This window comes from Mesitornis unicolor, unplaced genomic scaffold, assembly GCF_000695765.1.
Source record: "Mesitornis unicolor isolate BGI_N332 unplaced genomic scaffold, ASM69576v1 scaffold41685, whole genome shotgun sequence".
Classification (NCBI taxonomy): Eukaryota; Metazoa; Chordata; class Aves; order Mesitornithiformes; family Mesitornithidae; genus Mesitornis; species Mesitornis unicolor.
In genome coordinates, this window is record NW_010184212.1 from 1 (window position 1) to 23,411 (window position 23,411).

General features: G+C 37.5%; 1 protein-coding gene across 1 annotated transcript in view; it reads right to left on the bottom strand.

Moving 5' to 3' along the window:
* Positions 1-4,307: 4,307 nt before the first annotated feature.
* LOC104540559 (versican core protein-like) overlaps positions 4,308-23,411 on the bottom strand; it is a gene marked incomplete at its 5' end in the record, with an annotated part of 34,394 nt that continues 15,290 nt past the window's right edge. The window contains 6 exons of the mRNA XM_010184394.1: positions 4,308-4,640; positions 5,337-5,477; positions 5,940-6,122; positions 7,015-7,159; positions 20,615-20,697; positions 21,454-21,612. Of these exons, the coding sequence (XP_010182696.1) occupies positions 5,347-5,477; positions 5,940-6,122; positions 7,015-7,159; positions 20,615-20,697; positions 21,454-21,612 (701 nt within the window). The remainder of the gene's footprint in view (positions 4,641-5,336; positions 5,478-5,939; positions 6,123-7,014; positions 7,160-20,614; positions 20,698-21,453; positions 21,613-23,411) is intronic.

Genomic DNA, 23,411 nt, shown 5'->3' on the forward strand with positions numbered 1-23,411 from the left:
TTCTGTGTGATTCTGTGTGTGATTCTGTGTGGGACTTCTCACCACTACACGATGCAACTTCTAGAGCTCGAACACAAAAGCCATGTAATTGCTCTGAAAGGCTGGTGCATATGTGCCCAACCACCACCAGTGTTTGCCTCCCTTTTACCTTCTCCATTCTTCCCACCAACCCAGAAGCAAGCTGTTGAACGTTTCCAACTCCAATTCATTACTCCTGACTATTGGCAGCTGGAAATTTGGAGGCCATTTGGTAGTATCATGAATCCATTCCCACTCTTGCAATAAATTCCCCACTAATACATCTTAAGGGCCCATTTCTCTTTTTTATCTGCATTTACACAGTAACTGAGCCTCTATAGCAGTAAAAGCTGATGCTTTCCCCACTTGAAAATATTTATTGCTGTGAAAACCAAGATTTGCCACCAAATTGCAGTTTTCAGGCTCTTAAGTTTCCTTCCAGGTCTCCTGCTGGAGTGTTCAAGTGTCACACCTTTTCCTGGATGGTATTTCTATCCTTACAATGACCATACTGCTTGGATTCTCTGTGCTAACAACACTATGTGGCCTGTAAGCTTTTTTCCATGCTTCATCCAAACATCGTTTGTACCCCTTTCATAATTTATAAGGAAAAACAACGTACTTATCAAGGAGTATGCACATGACTACTTACAACTGATAATACAAGTTGTGTGTTCCCTTTGAAAAAGAATGCATCTCTCTTTGTGCATAAACACAGCTGCGCTGAACCCAGAGATGTTTGCAATCATTTTTCACAGGCAAAACCTTAAACATTTCCTGGTGAAGGAGCAATTTTCTACCTGGAGAGCAGAAGCCTATAGACAACTGGAATCATCCTCTACCTCAACATGCAACAGCATGCTGTAAGCCTTGCTAATTGACCAAAGAACACAACTGCTCTTTCTCCCTACCACCTGGATGAAGAAATAGCTCTGGTTCATACCAGGAGCAATTTGTATCCCTTTGCCTACAAATGCCATTGAAGTTCCAAACTCTACCTAGAAGCCCTAGGAGGCATCTTTGCAAACATCACTTCCCCAGCAGCCCTGCTCATGCTGAGGAGGAACCATCTGAAGGTGTTTTTTGAGACACAGCAGCAGCAAGACTTCTTAGCAGACAAAAACATGGCTCTTCTAAATGCCAAAAAGTCAGCACCTACAGTGTGGAATAAAAACAAACAAATGAAAAAATTCCCCCAAACTTACTGGAGGTACAGAGCTTCACTGAGGATTTAATTGTACTCTCACGCTCCTAGGATTTTTAGCAGGATCCAGGTTTTCAGAAGTGGCATAACAACATTTAAATCAGCAGCTGCTCCTCTTGCTTCCCTTGCTCCTCAACCACCACACACCACTGTGCTGCTGAGTTTTTTATATCTCAAACCTGCAGCAGCTGCTGCAGTTTCAGCCTCCCATTGCCATGGGAATGTCTCTGCTTGTGTGTGTTGGCTTCTGTGCATGCCCATTGCAAAAGTGCTGTTTACAGAAATGAAAACCTTTCACTTATGAAAGTACTACAGACATGGACCCTAACTACACCCATAGGTTGAGCTGCAATGTTCATCCAGGCAAAAGTCCTCTTTACAGGCTCTCCTTTCCATTGGTAGCTCCTTGCTTGCCTGCCTGTGTATTGCTGATCAACCTCCTGTGTGTCCAGGAACTTGCGTTCTCTCCTACCTGCTTCATTCATTCCATCTCTACCTGCAGCAACATCTCAGATGAGAGATACCATAGGCATCAGTGTCCCACAAGGAAATCTGTCATCAGAAAGCTGTCTTTCCTCCCTACCTTCAAGAAGTTGCACATCAATCAGAGCGCAGCTAGAATACAGGAATGTTTCTGAGCAGCATCTTCTCTTGCTATTTGAGAAGTTCTACCAAAATAGGTGGCCTGGCTTATTTCTATCCTGTGTGGTGTTACCGTCTGCAAGAGGTAAACCCTTTGCCCTGAGTTTTGTGTCAGGAAGTCAAGTATGGTCAATAGCTGAAGGGACAGGAAGGTGTTCAGAACATAACACCTACTCTGCAGAGATTTTCATGGACACACTAAATGTGGTTGCTCTCATGTGACATTTTGAGCCTTGTGCACATACCTGCAGCCTGAGCCTTGGTTGAACCAAATACTCCATGTGCTGCTAGCAACCCAAGCTGTGTGGTACACATTCAAACTTCTCAAAGTTGATTAATCATCAATGCTCCACCTTCTCCTAATCTTGCCACCTTCTAGTCTATGGTTGTTTCTATATCCTTTTAAAGAGCAGAAACTGTGTTAGTAGAGACAAAAACAGACACAATGGAGGAAGACTGCCTCAGCAATACTATTCCAGTATTTGTCTTGCTTGTGTTTGAAAAACACAAGTTGAAGCAAACTCTTCTATCTCTGCAAAAGATACAGGGTAACTTTGAAAAGTAAGTTAAACAGAATGTGGGATTAACTTGAAAAGCAAGAAAGTAGAACTAGGAAACACTGAGAAAATCTGTATTTAAATCTCTAGTTTTGTCTTCTATCCCACTACTCCAATCCCAACATGTTTCCACGTGCTGAAGCTCAGGGATGCTCCACTTAAAGGGATCATGGCACCCGTGGTAGCTCCCTGGCTTCACAGCCGACCTCACTTTGCAATAGATGTGGCTGCATTTTGCAGGGGGTTGTTATTGGAACATTTGGGGGTTAGATCAGAATTAGAAAACGTCTCTAGAGATTAATAAAGTTCCATTCTCTTTCTAAATAAATAAGAGTGGGTAACAGGTGGTTTTTTGTGTTTGTTTGTTTGTTTTTTAATAAGGAATTTTGTCAGTCCTATTTTATTATGTGTAATAGAAGGAGGTGAAAAAAAAATCAATATAAGCACTGTACCTAACCTATTTAAAACTACAATCACAATGTTATCTGAATGCCTTACAACATTGTTTAAATCCAACAAGTAGACAAGAAAACAACAAATCTATGCAGGGTTTTTTATACATATGGTGAGAAAGTTTGCAAAGTGTTAAAATATATTTTCTGTTCTGTATGTTTCTGGTACAAGGAAGTGATGTGTAGAATACTGTATATTTATGAACAGAACCATGACTTATACAAGCAATAATCGACTTCAAAACATACAATGTATATCTTAAAATATCCCCTAGAGCTGCTCATATAAAGTCAAATCCAGCACCTACTAAAGTTCAGCCAGCTGACTCTCTTTGACTCCAGTGGGCACTTGACAAAGCCCATGATAACTGTGAAGTACCTGACAGTCTAATTGTATTCATATGGAAAAAATCACATTGCATAGATTTAAACAGGAAGACATGCAATAACAAGACAAGTCACAACATAGCAAAACCTTGTTTCTTTGGTGAAACAGAAGCAGATATAAAAGTTACAAAGATTTTAGACTTTCATTCACAAAAAAACAGACATTCACATTATACACTATACAAGATAATAATATAAATAGAGAAAAGTATTATGTGCATTGTTTGGGGGAGAGGGGTGGGGAATGTACCGGCCACCACAGTGATGCACTGCCACACTGCACACACAAAGACTGGGTAAACTTGATGAGGCAGCCACTGAAATTTCTTCAGACATGTTGTCTGGAACCATAATTGCTGTTCTCAGTGAGCTGTGGCAAGGTCACTCCATGGGCAGCTCTGACTTGTACAAACTCTTACTGTGTTGGCTGGGTTTCAATTATTTTCCTTTCCCTTTCAACTTTTTGCATCATATCCCCACACTAACACAAAGGCATAAACTTCCCATCTGTGTTTGTATTTCCAATGTTATTTTAAAAGGTATATCATAGGGAACTTACTGTTCTTTATTTTCACTTTCTGTTTTATTTAATTATCATTATTATTTTTTGTCCTGTGCCCAAAGGTGTGCAAGGCACTTTGCAGGAATAACAGTCCTTTCTGTGGAGAGGTTGTTTCAAACGTTACCTTCTACACTTCCTGTACACATCCAGGCCAGCCGTTGCTCTGAGCAGGGTAAGAAATCATAATAGAAAACTCCTACGTACACACTGCACCAACTACAACCTATAATTTCTTTGTGCACATACTTCTCTCTAGAAAGCCAAGGTTCTGATTCTTCTCACCCATCTAACTGCAAACAAATGACCTCGTTTGGTGGGAATTTTGTTCTCCAGGGAAATCACAGTTGAACAGAAAAATGGTTCCAAAAGTGGAGCTCAGGGTCTAATACTGCACTGGCGAGCTCTTTTAATCTTCTTTGCATGGGTAAAATAACATCCAATAAATTAAATCAGTATGGCTTACTTCATTTATTTATGTACGCTTCACAGCTGCAGCATTCATACACAAACATTCATTACTTTATAAAAAGATTAAAAAATGGTTATATATACAAAATTATTTACTTTTTTGATTTTTGTTTGTTTTTAAAAAAAATTCCCCCAAACATCAGGTCTATCTCCATTTCAGAATGCAGAGACCTGTAATGTAGACGTTGTGGTTAATGTCGTGAAGGTGATTTTTAAATTTTAAATTCTTCTTTTTCTTTTTAAAAAAGTGGCCTTGGTTGATAAAGTTAATGTATTAGCACTTGGATTTTTACAGGCCCTCCTTGTCATGCACAACTCCTCCATGCAGTCCTTTCTCATGAATGGTGAAGCTCAGGTGGAGAACAGAAAAATAATTCCACATTGCAGTCCCTAGTTCATGATCATGCCACTTTTATGTGCTCTGTCTAAACCTTGCGTCATACAGACACAAACTGTACCTTGGATGGGAACTGGCACAGTTTCTTTAAAAAAAAAAGAAATTAAAAAAAAGTCATGTAACTTGTGTGTTTATCCTCACCTGATAATAGCAAATTTCAGTCAGTGAAGTTATTTCAACCGTTTCCAGCCTAAGTAAACAACATAAAAACAACGCCATAAATGACTGAAGACCTCTGAGGCCATTCTAACCATAAATATGCCTGAAATTAGTGTGACTTTCATTTTATATACAGGATTTTAAAAACAACACACAATTAAACAACATTATAATCATCTTATTTACATTTTCATTGATGCTAAAATCAAGATGTTTAAATATTGCAGAAGGCTGGTATATATCATAAAATTGTCCACACTGATGGCATATAGAAAACTAATAATCTTTATAGGCTGGAAATGGTTTTCTTTTATCCCCATAAGCACTTCTCCTTTTTTTTTTAATTTTCTGATTAACACCATAATTTTGCAAAATGCATTATGAATACCGCAGTCCATAGTTTCAAAACAATTTGATAATACTCCTATAAGTGATAGAAAAGGCACAGAAAGTTACAACTTTGGCTGAAATGGTGGAAATCCCCATTCACCATTTAGCTCTCAGCGCCTTGAGTCTTGCCACGTTCTGATCCAGCGATGATAGTGTTTTGATGAATTTAATGATGTTCCCTTTCCTGATGAAGAATGTTTATAGTAGTATTTCTTAGAGTAAGTCCTTTGGTATGTGGATGCTGCAATGAGAAAGAGGAAAAAATGGAAATTAATTTTAAATTATTTAACTATGAATGGGCTTCACTTTACAGTTCCATTTATGCTTAATTACTTTGAGGGTTAACAAATAATTAACTGGTCCTATGACCATGTCACAGGCAGGATAAGCACCTCTTGCACACAGATCACAGTAGCATGAAGAACTGTTAGTGTTATTAGGAACCTGTTGATTTCAGGGGCTTTCTAAGAGTGTTGTTTACTTTAAAAGAATCTTAGTGACTTCTGTAAAAACAGGAAAGGAACATTTTTATTAGTTTGGGAGGTCTGATTTCTTTTTTTCCTACAAATAGAGTGAGCAGCATTGCTGTCATAATCTGTCATACCAGATTTGCAATTCTCTTAAAATATACGTTCATTACTTATAAATCTTAAATTATTCTATCATTTCTGATCCAGCACTTGTTTGCTTTCAAAGAACTCACGATTCATGCAAGTAATTTTAGGCATATCCCATCTTCCATTCCCTTGACACCGGATGGTTGGAATGTGACGCTGGATGAAACCATCTTTGCAGTGATATCTGATAAGGGAGTTGATCTCATAACGAGGTTTCATCTTTCCAAAGGTCTTTGCATTTTCCACAACAGGAGGCTGACCACAAGCAACTGAAAGAAAGAAAAAACATAACCGAGAACATCAGTTTTTAAATATACTTCTTAATACAGTACTGACCTCTAAACTCTGGCTAAGGGAAGATATCAAGGGGCCTCAGTTAGACTCTCAAAAGACAGATCCAAATATGAATAGGGAAATCAGTGTTTTCTATAGTTCTCTATTTGTAGACCAGATAAAGTAATGATGAAAATTGGAAAATAAAAGATGGTAAGGTTAGTAGTGCCTTTTTGGTTTAAATTTCTGGTGTAAACTTGAGCCAAAAAGGTTGGCGTACTCACACAAAGAAGTGATTTTCAGTGGAAAGCTGCAAAACCTGAAAATCGGTGAAGTGATCATATGCATTTAAGAAGAAGGTCTAATTTTCCATACTTCTCATGTCTTCCTCAAAAATAGACTGTTTAAAAGCACTTAAAATTGGTGCATCAAGGCACCGAGTACATGTTAACAAAGAACTGTAAATGGTAATTGGGAGCTATGAAGTGAACACAAGATTTTGGCTGCTTCTTTACTTTCACAGTCTACCAATATTCTGATGCCCACATACTCTGCAATGATGTCATCCAGGAAAGAAGAGTTGATAATATTTTCATGGTACACAAGTAAAGCAGGCCTGCCAGGTACGTGAATGCCTCTTTTGCTGAGATCTGAACATAAGAAGAAATTTGCCTGGATTTAACCAGGAGTTTCAACTACGTACACTTTTGTGTCTGGCTGAACAACAGATTAGGTAGAGATGTAGTGCAAGGATACAGATGAAGGATAATTTTCAGAAGTGGATTAAATTGAGGGTTCTGGTCACCAGAAATCAGCCAGAATTTGTTATTTTAACTGTGTAAAGCTGGAATTTAGAAAATTATGCTTTTGTTACTGGAAAGTTTGTACCTGTTCCTTTCTTGCAGGTATAGGTAAGGTGATAATTGCATGGCACATCATTCCACTGCCCATTCTCATGCCATATTATAACAACACAGTCTTCTCCAGCTGAAAAGAAGCTGTCTGGCTGGTTTGGTCGCCAGTTCTCATATTGCTGCAGAAAGGAGAAGCAAAACCATTATTCCCAGGGCTGCAGTATATTTACATTCTGTTTCACAGAAGAATACACAATATTACCTATGGTGAAGAGCAATCTCAATTGTTTGATTCAGGCTGTTAAACATGAACAAAACAAAGCTAGTTTTATAATATCCTCACATTCTATTAACAGGTTATCTCAATGAGAAAAAATATTCAGATCTAACTTCTCACTTACTGTAAACTGATGTTAAGCGAATAAAATAAACTGACACAATTCAGCACAAGCAAAATCTGATCCTAAGTATGTTGAAACAAACGCTTTCCTGCTTAGAAAGGCATGAAGTGGAATGTCATAAAATGCAGTAAATAGCCCATAACTCTTGTAGGTCCACATCTACTAAATGGCAAGTTAGAGGTTAGCTTCTCAGACTCAGATTATTTATTCTCTGACCTCATTTAATGAAGTCATTCAATAGGATGATTTGCAGAATTAGGTGTAAAATAAGTAAAGGTGTCAGCATGTGTCCCCAGATCATTGCAGATTGATATTTCCATTAAAAAGGCCTAGGTGGCAGTCTGACCATATACAGCAGCCTTTCAGCTTCAGAAGTGATGACCCAAACTTTGTCCTCTGTAGAAAAGCTACTCCAGACATCTATGAATATATATGAATAAAACCAGAAACTGGCACACTAGTTTTAGAAGTGGAAATCTGTTTGTTCCTATGCAACCAAAAAAACCCAAATAACCTTCAAATGACTGAAAATTACCTTTAGCATTTAAAAAAATGGTTACTTAGCCCTGCACCTGGGATATACATCTGGCATACCGATTTGGGCAGGCTTCATCCTTTGGGTTCCAAGCTGGCTACATGCATGCACTTAGCTACACAGCTCTGTAGTTTTCAGCTCTGTATATACCTAGAGATATGTCACTGCTAAGAGCTGCTGGTGAGCTATGTGTGGCTCCATGCATGGGTTAAACTCACATCTGTTCTGCTGTAGAATGCACTCTGTCAGCATGGCTAAGGTCATCATAGCACTATGTCATGTTTGGATGAAAATTAGGGAGGATTCAGTCTGCTTTTTCAATCAGTAAGTGCAAAAAATAGAAGGAAAGGGAATGTCACACCAATTCAAAATCTAAGCAGTAGTCTTATGGTAGGGGCCATATGGCCTACTGTCCTTGCAGTCAGCAGAGGTCGGGTAAACTTTATCCCACTTCTTGTTTCATCTTGTTCCCAAATGAAGCACAACAAGTCTAGATTAGCATTATGTCATGTAAAGAAAAGCAAGAAAAGATTTGGAAAACTATTATTAGCAATTTCTTTGGGATTTTTGTTGTGTCACTCTAAGAAGAATTTAATGAAGGTTATAAATAGATATCTGAAAGAACTGGAAGTCACATAAATGCCAGACATTAACCAGGCAGTTAGTCCCTTGTATGGTCAAAATGACACAGTTTCTAAAGTGCTTATATTTTCCTCACTGCTTACATCTTTCTATCTAGAGCTGGCCCATATAAATGTCATAAAAGTTTAGGTTTCTATTTTCTTAACTTTATGAAATAATGACTGTTCACTGCCTGGGTGAACACATTTTAGAAATAAAGTTAACATACCCCACATAAGTAGTATTTACCTTACAATGAATCAAACTATGAAAAAAGTTAAATACTTAACATTTTCCTACCATGTATCATTTTACCCATCGCAGGTTTTAATTATCCAAGCAATTTAATAATCATGGTCTAAATTCATTTGTTCTGCACTGAATTTATTACCTGTAATAAAACACCACCCTTTTTATATGAAACTAACTTCATTCCACCTCTATATTTCAGTGTTTAATAGTCCTAAACTACAGTACATAGTAACTAATTTACTCAAGTCCAGAATTCAGCAGTTCAAATTAGCTTATAAATCAGAGTATGAGTTTTGCAAGAACAGTAGCCAAATACCATACATATGAGTCAAATGGGACCTGCGGTATGACAGGCTTCCTGCAACACCTAGTGCAAAAGTGAAAAGTAAGCTCTGTGTGTATCTCCTGAGCCAGTGAGAAGGAAAATAGGGAGGAAGGAATTTGCCCGTGCATGGTGTGCATTACCATAACTTAGGTAAGAAGAAAGAAGTGATTACCTCTCACTTTCACCTCTGAATGCCTTACTACCCAGCTCAGCTGAAAAGTAAGATTTGCTAATGTAAGTCACAAGTTTATATATGATTGATTACATGGCTCAGACTATGGGCAGCAACCTCTTAAGCTGAAGCAATCCAGTCACTTTCAAGAATATGCCCAGATATATGAACACATAGAAAAATTACAGGAAACAACCAGGTTAATGGCAGAAAAGTTTGATCAGTAACATCCTGACAGCAAAGGAAACAAGTCTCGCAGCTGTTTCATATGGAAATAATACTTAGAGAGCTGTTTGCATCCATAAGGATCACAGTGCGGGAATGAAGGATATTTAATGCCTGTTGAGGACATGTGAGCTGAAGGCGCTCAGCAGCCCTCCAGCTCCCACCCTAAGGACTTAAACTTCATATGCTCTTACTTGCCTTACCATAATAACTCCTAAATTTGTGTTTGCTTTGCTGGCAGGACTGCAGTGCAATGGCGAAGGATTATATCTAGGCCTTGTGGTTTATTCAAGAATGTTTGATAACCTCCAGTGTGACTTGCTGTTACCTCACATCTGATATCATCATCGCATGTATTTATTTTGGCTGAATAACTCTGATTTTGCTTGGGTTTAGTGCCAGAATTGCTTAGCAGAGGAAGTTCCAGACTGCTTAGGTCTCCACCCAGTTCTTCTGTAGTTTTTCAATTCCTTATTTAGCCACTGATAATGGGATAATGGTACAAAAAGATTCTCACAGTTTCAGTGGAATAAGTTGCTAGGCAAATAAACTAATATTTTGCTTTCCTCTTACGGATTACATTTTTGCATGACAATGAGCATGACTCTGGTTTTCACTTAGTGTAAATCAGGGGTGACTGCACTATCTTCAGTAAAACTGCATCAGTAAAAAAATTAATGGAAAATAACCAAATCCCAGAAGTCACATACTGATTTGTACTGTTTTCAAAGATATCCTTTACAGTCTCTTACACAAAGTGTGTTGAGTGTAAAGACTCCCCCTACACTTACAATAAGTGCAGTAAGCATCTAAGATACTCAGGTCATAATTATTCTGTTGGGAAACGCTGTTCAAAATAACCTAAACAAGATAAACATTTTGAAGTGTCTCCTTACATTTTGATGCATTACTGACTTTTAGAAAAGTAAATTATTACAAAAGTAAAAAATTAACTTAATTCCTTGTCAACATGTACCATTCAGGTTTGTCTGGATTTTAAGAACATATCCAAAAAAAGTCAGCCATATTCACAGACAAACCAAAAATCACTGGCATCATTCCAGCCCCCCCTGCCGCTAGGTTATAACATATAAATTGAATTGATAAAGCTCAAGAGAGCCTTTTGCCAATAACCAAGCTTCAATTGACACCTCTAGCAATACTCTTAGCTGTATCATTCATAAGATATTACTTCTGTTTCTGAAAACCTAAATAGATTCAAATGCTAAGTTAGTACATGGAAGAAAAGCTGCTACAACCAAGAGCTCGTGCTGACACATTGTTCTAGCTTTCTCAGCAAAAGACCGCTGAAAATTTTCCTGCTTCCTACGTGGCATGAGACAATGCAGTTGTCTGGCTGATTGCCAGTCTTTAAAACAATGACAATGTATTTTCTTGCCTCACAGGAGGAGCTTGGGTATGATGGTTACAAAAGCCCATGAAGACATTTTATTAAGTTTGATGGTTTTTTGGGAGGATTACTTTATATGGCATTGAATTAACTCACAGCCATAATCTGCCAATTTGGTGGCAGGCTGACATTCACATAAATTAAATTTAAGAAAGCCAGGATTACAGTGAGAACTGTAAAGCAACTAACTTTATTAGCCAGTCACTATTTTTCTCCTTCAGGTGGCTGCTAATTAAACTGAATGAGCATCATGTACAAGATCCTACCTTGTAAAAGATTTGCTGTTTAAATTTTCAGATAACCAACCTTATTTGAAGGGCTCATTTCCTTATTAATGAGTAATCCATTCAGCTATTTCAGATATTTGCACTGCCAAGGTGAATCTATGAGTAAGCAATATCTCAGCTTCATGACACTTATTTGGTAATTTCAGCCATTCCTTTGTCTCCAAAAGGTACACCAAGTGCCTGAGATCAATTGCTTGGATTTGGCATTCCAGAACAGTCAACAACCATCGTGTTTAATGAAGCAATACAAAATAAACTACTGAAGCAAACAAAACTTTACTGCTTGACCTCCTTATTGTGTAAAGGCCAATAATCTTTTGTACATAACTAAAGTTAAGAAATAATTTACTTGAAATACTTCTATTTAGATTTACAGGGCTAATGCCTTACCATCTTGGAAAGAAAGCATGTTTTCAGCATGTTTAAATAAGCTTAAAGTACAAATCTGTCTTGGCACTTCTGGCATTTGTATTTTCCAATGCTATTTTTGTTTTCTTTCATTCTGGCTGCTTCCCTATCTGACTGCCTTGTAATACAAGACTAATGAGGCAAATCAAAAGACAAGAAAAGATGTAGAGGCTGGCTGACTGGATACTCTCTGTGCCATTTAATCTTAAAGTAAAGCAACATTTCCTGCCTGGTATTTATCACTAAACAAACTGAAACCACCACTGCAAATCTTACTGGCTATTGTCCTTCCCAACCCCCCCACACCCCCATAACTCTACTAAGAACAGGAACACACTTTTTTTTTTCACAATAGCAGACAGATTCTTAGAAATATTTATCAAGAAAGCTCCTGAACAAGTCCCTTGCTGTGGAGGTTCTGCTGTTATTGGATAGCTTAACTAAAAATTACATCTCACTTTCAGTAAGTCCTGGAAATTGCCCAGTTTTATAGGCTGGCTGAACTACAGCATGATCAGCACAAGGCTACAATGAATATATGGATCAGTTCAGAAGATGCTCGTGCATGGCTCACACTGTTACGCAGCACTGATTCTGTTACTTGAGACACTCATGGGAAGTTTGAAAGGGATTGCATTTCCTTTTGATAAAAAAAAATCTAACAGATTACTGTGAAGATTTGGCAATGTCTGAAACACTTCCATTAAGTTCACCTAGTATTTAAATGCATTTATACACTGGGAAAGACAGGAAACAACCTTATAGCATAGGCTCTGTTTCACTTAATTCTACCCCAGTCCTGCAAAATATTTTCTGTTTAGTTTTATGAATAGGAGCAGTCTGACAGGACCCACCGAAACCATTCATGAGATTAAAAACTCCATTCAGAGACTGCCTAAGTATATACCTTGCTTTAAGGACATATGCCCTAAACTCTATAGGGTATGTCACATACAAAATTCAGATGCATAGTAAGATGACATGCTTAATGAGGGGACTAAGCTAAGTGTGCTGGTAAATCTTTGCTGGGAGAACTTCTAGTCAATTTGAAGAAAATCACTATATTTAAACTTATCTACAAGTACACACAAAATTGGATGTCATGATCCTGATATTTTTTAGATCATAGTTGAATGACTTCCCTCAAGCCGTTAATCTGGGCTTTATTTGCATGAGATTTCAGAAAATTGAAGTATTTGGGTCTGGTAGGCACCCAACAGTCCCCTTTACAGATTCACACTGTAAGGAAGACAAACTCCCAGAAAGAGCTTTGATAAGGATCTCTGCAACAGATTTCACTTGAAAGGGTGTTTTGGTAACAGAGCAGTGGCATGTAGTGAAAAACTCTTTGATTTCCCGTGCACCAGCTTGCAAAAAAAGGACTCTGAATAAAATACATTCATGTATATCTATTAATATTCACAAGCACTGATTGCAGACTAAATAAGCATTAAGATATATGCAGAAAGAAACAACTTGGGAAAGAAATCTAAGGAAAAACAATGAAGCAAGTAAAAAAGGCTAGCTGATGAAGCTGAAAAACAACACCGTAATAGAACTTTTCCATAAGAAAAACCACTAAGTATGGCAAGAAATTCCCACTAGATGGCAATGTCTACTCACTACTGAGTCCAGATACTGAGTAATTCCAAAATAATTATTCAGAAAAGAGATCTTTTTTACTAACTCTTTAAAAGCTAATTTAAGAAAATGGACACAACTTCATTAATTTTTATCTGCTCTGTATCAACTCTTCTTAGACTAATAACTTCCATCATGGTTCACACACTGTATAATTCAGTTTCTGTGGGTATACTGTGAGTGCTGGGCTTTTAGAAGTCACCTTAGTTCACTGACTGAAAAATGAGTGGCAAAGAGGGTTGGAGAAATTCTCTTACTAATGGACAGATGCTTTTCTGTGAAATAAAATATAGTAAGGTGTTAAATTTTGGTTGGTATAATACACGCTCTTTGAGAATCACCGTAACATAATTATGTATTTTCAGCATGATGCAAATTGCATGGGATGTGCCTTATCCTTTTTGTGCATAGCTACTAGGAGGGCCACTGAAGAAAGAAAAATCCTGCACTTTGTCATTTATGTCAACAATTACTGCAGGTTTGAAACTGTCCAAGTGTTTTAGCCCAGAGCTAACCTTAATGAGGCTCTGAAGTAACTACTGACCCCCCTGGTAAAAATGAGACAAAAACCCACTTTGTCCAGGAGGCCTTCCTTACTGCCTACAACATACTGAACTAAAAATATATCTGTCATTAATAACATTATATAGTTCTCCTCCATTTAAATGCAGGTCAAATGAGCATCTTAAAAAGAGACTGTAATGACTGACTGCAGCACAAAACCAAAACATTTGGTGATTTAAAATCTCCTTCTCCAAGGATCCTGTGGGACATGAGCACAATGAACTTTTTGTTTGCAACTGACTACAGTACTTTATAGTTTGTTTGCTTTATTTAACCCTCAGAGGCAGGCTCCTTCCCTACAATACTCCATGCCATTTAAAGGTCTTTGTGTTCAAAAAAGTTACTCTTTCTGAGAGGGGTGCAGTTACAGATTTGCTCAAGTTAAAGCATTCTAATTCACTGACCAATAAAGGAGGGAAAAGAGAAGGCTTTATTTTTGCCAGAATTAAACTGTTTTGTTTTGTATATTTAGTTGGGGTTTTTTGGTTGTTTTTTTTATGTAGCTACCCAACACTGACAACCTGAGGTCCTGCATTGCAAAATACAAAGCGCAAATGCTCCTATGCCAAAGGGAAGAAAAACTAACGTAGAGTCTCTGGACAGTTTTAGAAGTGGCAATATGCCCCATTACTTTCCTAGCTGGCAGCATTCTTCAAGTGACAGACAATCTGGCCACAGACACTAGCCAGCTCCTTATTACAGCACTAATCTTATGTAATGGGAGTGAGCTCACCACTCTACAAAGCACTAATTATCAACAGCATTTTCCAAAGGATATGAATAACTCCCCTTGTGAGACAGAGGCCCAAGGCACAATCCCAAGTAGCTATATGCGCTTAGTCCGTAACATGTATAGCTCCAAAGGACTCCTTTACCGCTGTGCCTGCTCACAAGGGTCCTTAACAGTGAAACACCAGCAGTCCAAATACAATGGAGAAGCTGCCAAAAGCAACACCAGATTTTTTTCTATTTGGATGGGTGTTCTTTACAGCTCTAAAAGTTACTATTCTCAGAACTAAGTGAATTATTTAAATTCAATTTCCCTAAGACATTTTCAAATGTCACATTGTGTTCACTCTTCCTTTGATCAAGCCAATTATTACATGTCTCCACTGATAATGTAAGTTTTGTTATTTTGTAGTTTGTATCACACCAAATTTGAAGGATAAAAAAATCCAAGTAAGCAAAGATAATTCTTCTTTTCACACAGTTGTCTATTTAGGCCTTGCTTTCTTCTCCTGTATAACTGTGATTTTCCCAAATGTATTTCTTTTTAATACTTAGAGCTTTTTATGATAATTGGGGGATGAAGACTGTCCATGATTCATCCTTAAAGTGTTGTTCAGCATCACAGAAATGTGGGGAGAAAAATCTACAGAAAAGTGCAAGAACAATTGTGATTCTGCATTTTTTAAAATCTAAATAAAGTTTTAAATATAGCCACTTTCATTCCTGGGTAAAATGTAAATCAGGAAAACTAATGCTTCCCACAGCAAATGCCAACAGAACAGCCCTATAACTACACTGCAACAGAAGAAAAGCAGAGCTAACAAAATTCTTTAAAATACTGTATTATTTTATTCCACCTTTTGCATCTGTCAATGTAATCACACCTGAAATATCTTGAGCAGAAATTGGCTTGATTTTCAATAAGTAATGAATAAGGAAGCTTTACAAATGTTGGGGTGCTTTGAGCTCTCTGAACACACTTCAGTACTTGCTGTCACTATCTTCACCTCTGAGACAAATCATCTGAAGTCAGGGAGTAGGCAGATATACCAAAGTTTACAGCTTACAAATTCCTTTCCTACTGGTCCATGCGATCTTGGATGTTGCTGGTATTCCAAGCCCATGCTTGTGCCAGTGGTCCCTAATCTCCATCTCTCACTAAACTTGCATGACAAGTGAGGATCTAGGCTTCCTGAAAGAGCATTCACTTTTTATGTTGTACTAACACAGCTGCAATCAACTCTTTTCCCTTGATATAAAAAGGAAATGCATGCTGCTGCCAAAGTGCTTTTCATGTGGCCCATCAGCTCCAGAACACAAATCCACATCTCTCAACCACCAGAAACACTGAAATGTTCTTTCTTCCCTTCAAAACCAGAAAAAAGAAAAGGAAGGGAAAAAAAAAAAGAAAAAGAGCAGGAACGCATTGTAGATGAGAAAAGATTGATTCCTACCATACGGATACAGTACAGCAAATCAGAACAAATTAGATTCAAAGGCATGGCCAGTGATGGATTCACAGTTTAGTATAATTATAGCTTATTTTGTTCTGCATATCGGACAAGATAGCCTAAGCTTAGCCAACGAGGTCCTTTGAAGATGTGCTCTGAGCTTAGCCAAGAAGCTCCCAGTTTGTTTTTTAACAAAATCACAAAAAAGACAAACATAAGCAAATTGTCCTGGCCAGCAAAATCCAGTATGATGAAGTATCAGTTACCTGGAAAGTAATTTGCTTATGGAAAAATAGTACCTGGACTGACAATTAAACTTTAGGGCATGAGAGGTATGACCCAACTACTTTTTCATGTTATTTTACACTTTTCAAACCCAGTCTGTGATTGTGATATAGTGGGTACAGCATGCTGAAAAAGCATCTTTTACAAAGAGATGGTTAAGACTTTACCTACAAAACCCAGTGCATTGCATGAGATTCTGCTCTTTTGCCTGGAAGGCAGGAAACTGCTAAACAGTTTTAAATTCAAAACCACTTTAAAATTAAGAAATAAACCTGCCAAAAATCCCCTAAAAGCACACAGATAACTACACATCAAACACTTCAGTGAGGTATATCAAAAGGCTTCCTCAAGTTCTCTTTTCAGGAACAGAGCTTAAAATACTATGATTTAGAAGTGTGCCTATTTCTATTTTGTTAGCATAATTTTCCTTGTCCTAAAACAGGTAGACTGAATACAGATATGGACAAATGTCATGTGGACCAAAATGTTTTAAATACTATCCCTTGCTTTCTCACTGAATCTGATTGCACTTGCTCTGTTATTCAAGACAGCAACATTTTTGTTGAGGAACCCTGATAATCAGAGCAAGTATTTACAAGATCACTCTTCGTTTATTCCAAAACTTGCTTACTGACGCTATTTTTGCAAGTTAAACATAAATTACAGTTGGCACATGAAAAACATGCACAGGAATAGAGGTCTTTTTTCTCTTTTGACTGTTTTTGGTTTTGGTGAATTGCTAACAGCCTGTATTTTCTATGAAAACTAAACTAAGCATCTAAATGATTGCTTCTGTTTTCAGTAGGGCTGTGATCCTCTCAAGTATACACTAGGTTCAGTGCAGGCTGCCCAGTAAGAATTTTAATCCTATATGCTCACTCTTTATAATTCTTGGTCACATTGTCCTATATACCTTAAAAAACAAATAAACTTTCCATCCCACTAAAGAGGCATGAACTGATCTCATCTGGACACTGCACAGAAAACCGAATGACCCTTGCTTATCTGATTGGTGAAACTATCATCCACTGATTCACGAGGTAAGGGAAATTCCTGCAACCTCATCTGAGAATTTAAACTTTCCCACATTACTAGGCCAATGCCAAAGACGAGTTTAACACCATCATTTCTCATTAATTGACAAGAAGTGTGCTGAAAAAAGCTTCCCTTGCCTAAGGTGAGCATGTGTATTCAATAGCTCACTGTAGTTAGAAAAAATGTGCAGTACACTTGGAAGTACGTTTCTGGGTTTTCACTAAGTAACTCATGACGTGCTTTCTCCAACTATCATATTTAATGGTGGCTGGCACATAGCTTCAATCTAAAAGATCTGGGAAAACATAACTTGGCATGAGCTGAAAATGTCAAAAAGTGGTTGATTGCCTGCCATTGAATTCATTGGTTGAAATACTTTTTAGGTGCAGAATTAAAAAAAAAGTATTTGATTCCTTTTGCAGAAATTGCTAGTGAAATACATGCCAACACCTGGCAAAAGACTTCCTTTCAATATACAGAATATTTAAGTTGTGGTTTTCCTTATATCCATGGAAAATGAGTACCAAAGTAATCCAAACCTTGTTCCATAATCTCCAGTGGTAGAGTCTGTGGTTCAATGATTCCAAATTCTGTAGGGTTTTTTTTGGTTCAGAAAGAAAGCTCATGTGACAGAGAAATCACTAAAATATATCACAGCTATTTCATCTGGGCAGTGCTGGGCCAAAAGCAGCACGAGGACAACAATTCCATCTACAGTATGTCTTGCTGTTGCTGCTGTTGTTTATTTGCTTTTCCTTTTACATTTACCAAGCATCAGAACTTTTTCGTAATCCAAAACCTAATAAAATAATGTAAGCATGATTTTCAGGATAAGCCAAACTGATATTGGTAGAAAATTCAAGTATATATCAAGATAAAGATGAATGTACATCACTTGTACTATCTAAGAGCTGGAGTGAATTTTCTGATAGTATCTCCAAGAAAACTCTCGTATCAGGGGAATCCTCAGCTGACTTGACAAATTTTCCTCTATGCCATAAGCACTGAATGGAATTGTAGGTAGATAATATCTTCTTGCAGAAAGCATGAAGCTGGGCAACAAAGTTAAAAACATCTGAACTGCAGATGCACCTTACTGTGTAAACCACAAGAAGGCTATTTAGACTTTGGCTATATGCAAGAGCTACCTCTAATCTCATAAATTCGTGTTAGAACCTGAGTGTTGATGTAATAGTGCTGATTTTTATAATCACAAATTATATTGATGCATTTAATACTATCATGACTACTATCCACCTGCAAATACGTAAATGATGTACATTTTGACCTACAAAGTATTCCAATTCATTGGAATCTTGAGACATGATCAGGGAAATACGTTTGATGCATATATTTAATTATGTTATTTTTCCTATTAGTTACTATAGAAGTGATAAAACACTGTAACCAGAAGAGTGATTAGAAAGTATTAAAAAAAGCTATAAGCTGGGGAAAAAGAGCAAATGAGGTTACTGCTCAGAACCATGGTATCCAGAAGCCATATGGAATAAGTTATGAGGGAAAGCAATTGAAGCAACGAACATAAATGATTTCAAGAGACACCTAAACTGTTTCCGAAGGAAGTTGTTAAAAAGAGAAAAGAAAGATAAAGTGAAAACAAGATCAACCAAAAAAGAAATTTGTTTGACAGATGGTCTTATTCTGTTGCTAGAATATCTTCATTTCTTAAAATTGAAAACTAAAGTAAAAATATAATAGCATATTTACCCAGTAGCCTGAATTGATATGTTGAATCTCAGCCTTAATTTTAATTTCATTGAATCTGTCATTCAGTGACATACGAAATTTGGAATATAGGAGCATGTATCTTGTTTTACATTTACAAGTGTAAAATGAGCTGCCTCTTCAGGCACTACATTTATGCTCAAAGTTATCTAACCTAACATTAGATCCCTTCATGAAGTATAGACTTCTTGACCAACCACTGTAGACAGCCTGAACTTCCCCTGAGCTCCAACCAAACCTAAACCGCACTCAGAGGGTGCCTGTTACTGTCAGTTGAGGTGTAAGAAGCCATATCAGGAGACAGAGAATGAACTCATGCAGAATGAGTAAAGTTCAAGACCATGTCATTGTGTGCTCCCAAAAATACACGAAGATAGGGAAGAGAAAATGTTGACATGAAAGCTTACATCCTGCAAGATTTTGTGGCTTGAAGGACAAATGAGTGCACCGGTACCACCACGGATGCACTGAGCAAACAGTCAGGCATCAAAAAGTTTCATCATCTTTTTCTCCCCTGCTGTGCTGTCACCTGCCACACATGGTAGTTTCCCCCAAAAATGGCTTATTTACAAGTAATTTTCGAAGACTTAAAAACTCTGGTTAATAGTAATAAACAAAGCCTGTTTTGCCCCAGGTGTCTTTCTGCAGAAGTTGTAGCCACATGGTATGCAGCAATGAGAACTGCATGAATGTGTGAGCATGTGCATAGTGTGTCCAGATGTTTCTGCTTTAAGAAGAATTCACAACTGGAAAGGAAAATAATAAGCATAACCAGTTTAGGGTTTTTTTAGTAAAATGTTCTTCAATGACTGTTAAAAAGCTATAAATCAACTGTCCCTTCTACAGAATAGACTCTTTTGAATAGGAAAGAGCTCAATCATTTCCTAAATCCATCAGCTCTTTGATTTAGGTTAGTTAAAGGTCAGTAGAAAGTGTTCTTCTCCTTCTGTTGATTTTCCTTCTTGTTTTAAGACAAAAAGAGGTATCTACAGCATCTTAAAATTTTATGGACAGATTATTTTTATAGGCTTTCCAAACCACCTAAGGACAGCTACTTCTCCATCCTAGTAGGGCTGCCATACAGACTCATACAAAACAATCTCCAGCAATACCTGAGAAGCTCCTTTGTGCACTCTCAGAGACCCAGCAAATACAAGAGCTTGAACGCCAAATCCTGATCTGAAAAATGCATTCTGCTCCATATACAGAAAAGAGAGGAGAATTGCCATATGTGCCCTTGTATAACATCAAAAGAGCACAAACCAACTCCAGCAAAGATCCTTAAATCAGAGTCTCAGACCTTCTGAATTTTTCTGTTTGGATGCTTTGAGAGCTCCCATGTATACAATAATGAGAGCAAAGAACAAGATTTTAGAGTTATACCACAAAACAGTAGTTATCCCAAAACAGGAGTTTGCTGGGTATTTCCTTGGGAGCATATTTAGTGACTATATTTTTTCATGCAGCTTCCCTCATTGCTGGTGGGAATTTGATAAGCCACCACAAAAAGAAATAAAAAAGTGATTTAATTTCAAAGGCATCTTACCAGCGGACTACCATCAGTCCAGCGGAAATCACGCTCAAACATCTTGTCATTGAGGCCAATCCATTGGTAGTCATGGCCAATACCTAAGGAACCAGAAGGATATTTTTATTAACCTTCCCATAAATGGAAGAGATTTCACCATAGAAAATAAAAAGAATTTGCACAGAATGAATCAGACATCCTGTTCTTAAGATTCTTCTACTCATTATGCAAACAAGTATTTACAGGCTGTTTTTCAGCTTTTCAGTTTTAATTTGAGATGTCTTCAAAATTGCAGATTCTCATCTAACAGTTTTAAACAGTCCTATCGTTTCCCTTCTGATGGTGTCTCCCAGGAAAACAGATTAGTTTTCTTTCTGAGTGCACACAAGCGAGAAGGGGGAGGGGGGGGAAGGCAAAAAGATTAAAATAATAAAAACTCATATTTTAATATACATTTTCCAAGTTTTATTTAGTCTGTGACCCATGTCTAGATTGTGCAACACAACATACAGGAATTATTTCTCCATGCCTGCCTAATACAATATATGGTGGTGTGGTCATTGATGTCAGGTGCACAAAAATCTAAAGCTTCTAGAAAAAAAATATTTCGCCAATTGCCAGTGCCAAAACAATATCTCTTGTTGTCTTTCTCAAAAACAAATATTCTATGTAACGAATAATAACCTAATAGTGATAGGGAACTTGCACTGACTGCAAAACTAAACATGAAAAATACTAAGTGTGCTATTTAAACTTTCTAGAAGTGTATTTTAACATAGAATTGTAAAAGCTGAGTGACCAGGAGGATATTTCACTCAATGCCCACTCCTGTTTAGAGGAATCCTAACAGTACATACGGTTCACAAAGATCTGCTCCTCATGAGACAGGATGCTTGTCAAGTGTGCTCCCTGGAGACGGCACTCCCTTTCAGCCGTGTCCCATGTACGCCGATGGGCGAAGTATTTGTAGCACTGTCCTTGGAACTTGTGCCAGCCATAATCACAGGTCTCCGTGTCTTTGACAAACAAATAAATCACATCTTTGTCAATTGGTGTGAAACACAGGCACATTTCATGCAGAAGGACGGATTTCCTGCAAAGCAAAGGCTCAAGAAGATTCCCACTCATTAAGCGGAACAAATACAAACAATCAACACTCATCCTTGAGACTACATTACATTTTCAGGTAGTTCTGTTTACCCAGTTTCAGTACAAGCTACAGGAATGTTATGTAAGGAGTATAATTGAAATTGACAACTTTGAGCTTCCACTGATCAAATTGTACTGTATCTCAGGAGGAAATCTTCAGTCCATAACTCTGGATGAATGTAAAACCTGGGTGTTGGATTGCAGTTAGTCTACATTTCATATTCTGTATGTGGGGATGGGAATTTTTACTTGCAAGGGCAAATAGTTCTTTGAGTGACTGTACTGAACTATCTTAGTTTGGAAGAAACTGATAACCGAATATAATATGAAGGAAGGTGCTTGTGATTGTTTATTCCACAGATGCAAAGCTGCAGTAATATCTTTCTAATCTTACTCCTCCAAATCCTCCTCCAAAACCCATTTACCTTGACGAAGTCCAACTTAATAAACTTTAGGCATCAGTTTCTAAGAAAGGCTGTAAATCTGAAATATCAAGTAATGAAATGCATATTGCCTGTGTTTGTATGAGGGATGGTACTGATAAGAATGCATAATAGGCAGACATTCACATCAGCCAGTATATTCTTTCATCTAAAAAGAAACAAACTTAAGTCTTGGAATAGTAACAAACCGTGGATTGGACATTGTTTTTTCAAGGTTAGGCAGGTGTAAACACAATAGATGGCAAGAAACAACAAAGTTCCAGTTCCAACTTTGCTTCTGCACCAACACTGCAAGAATGAATCACAGACAAAAGTCAGTATTAACAAGATGGGCATAACAAATAAGATATCTGAATGTGTCTGAGCTGTGCTTGATAATGAGAACTTGCCACTGAGAAGTATTTTACAGAGGAATGGGAGAAACAATAAGGAAGTCTCAGACTGTTTTGAGTTATGGCAGATAAAATGGCACCATAAAGGACACTTCAGCATGAGACTAGTTTGTTCCAGCTGCAGTCAGCTCCCACTATCTAAGTACATGATGCTCATCCTTGAAGGGCCTCAGTTGCAGAATGTTGAAGGACAGGAACACAAAGCTTGGCCTTCCCCACCAGCTAAACAGGAATTGATCATTTCCCACCATGCTTTATCAGTTCCCCCAAAAAAACTGTGTCTGAAAGCATCTGGTCTTTCCAAAGGCATAGATATATTCTGAGTATGAAATTGGATTTCTTGTTTTCAGTAAGTCAATATCATCAACAGTCAATAACATGTTTTGGTCAAAGGGATTCTTTTTGCATTAGTACAGGAAAAGGCAACTATTACAGAATATGGCAATGACTGCAAGATCTTTAACTATGGCATTTCTTGGGTCTGAGCTGCTGTCCCCTGAATTGTGGCCTAATTTTTTCAGAGCACAAGGCTGGTTCTTATTTCATAGCAGGAAGAGGCCATTCACATCCTGAAGCACAGAAGTCCCTATTTTTTTCTTAAGTTTTTAAATCTCCCAAGATAAAGGCCAGACTTCACATGTACATAAATGGATTTAAAAGTGCAAGCATATTGCTTCAGAGGTTTACCAGAATTTCTATGACAATTCCCGGCAGCACTAATAACACAACAGTTATTGTCTTAGATGTCAGATATCAAAATAGTTTTCAAAAAGTCATCACTACAGACATAAATGTACCAAATACAAAGGCATAATAAAGCTTACATTGATT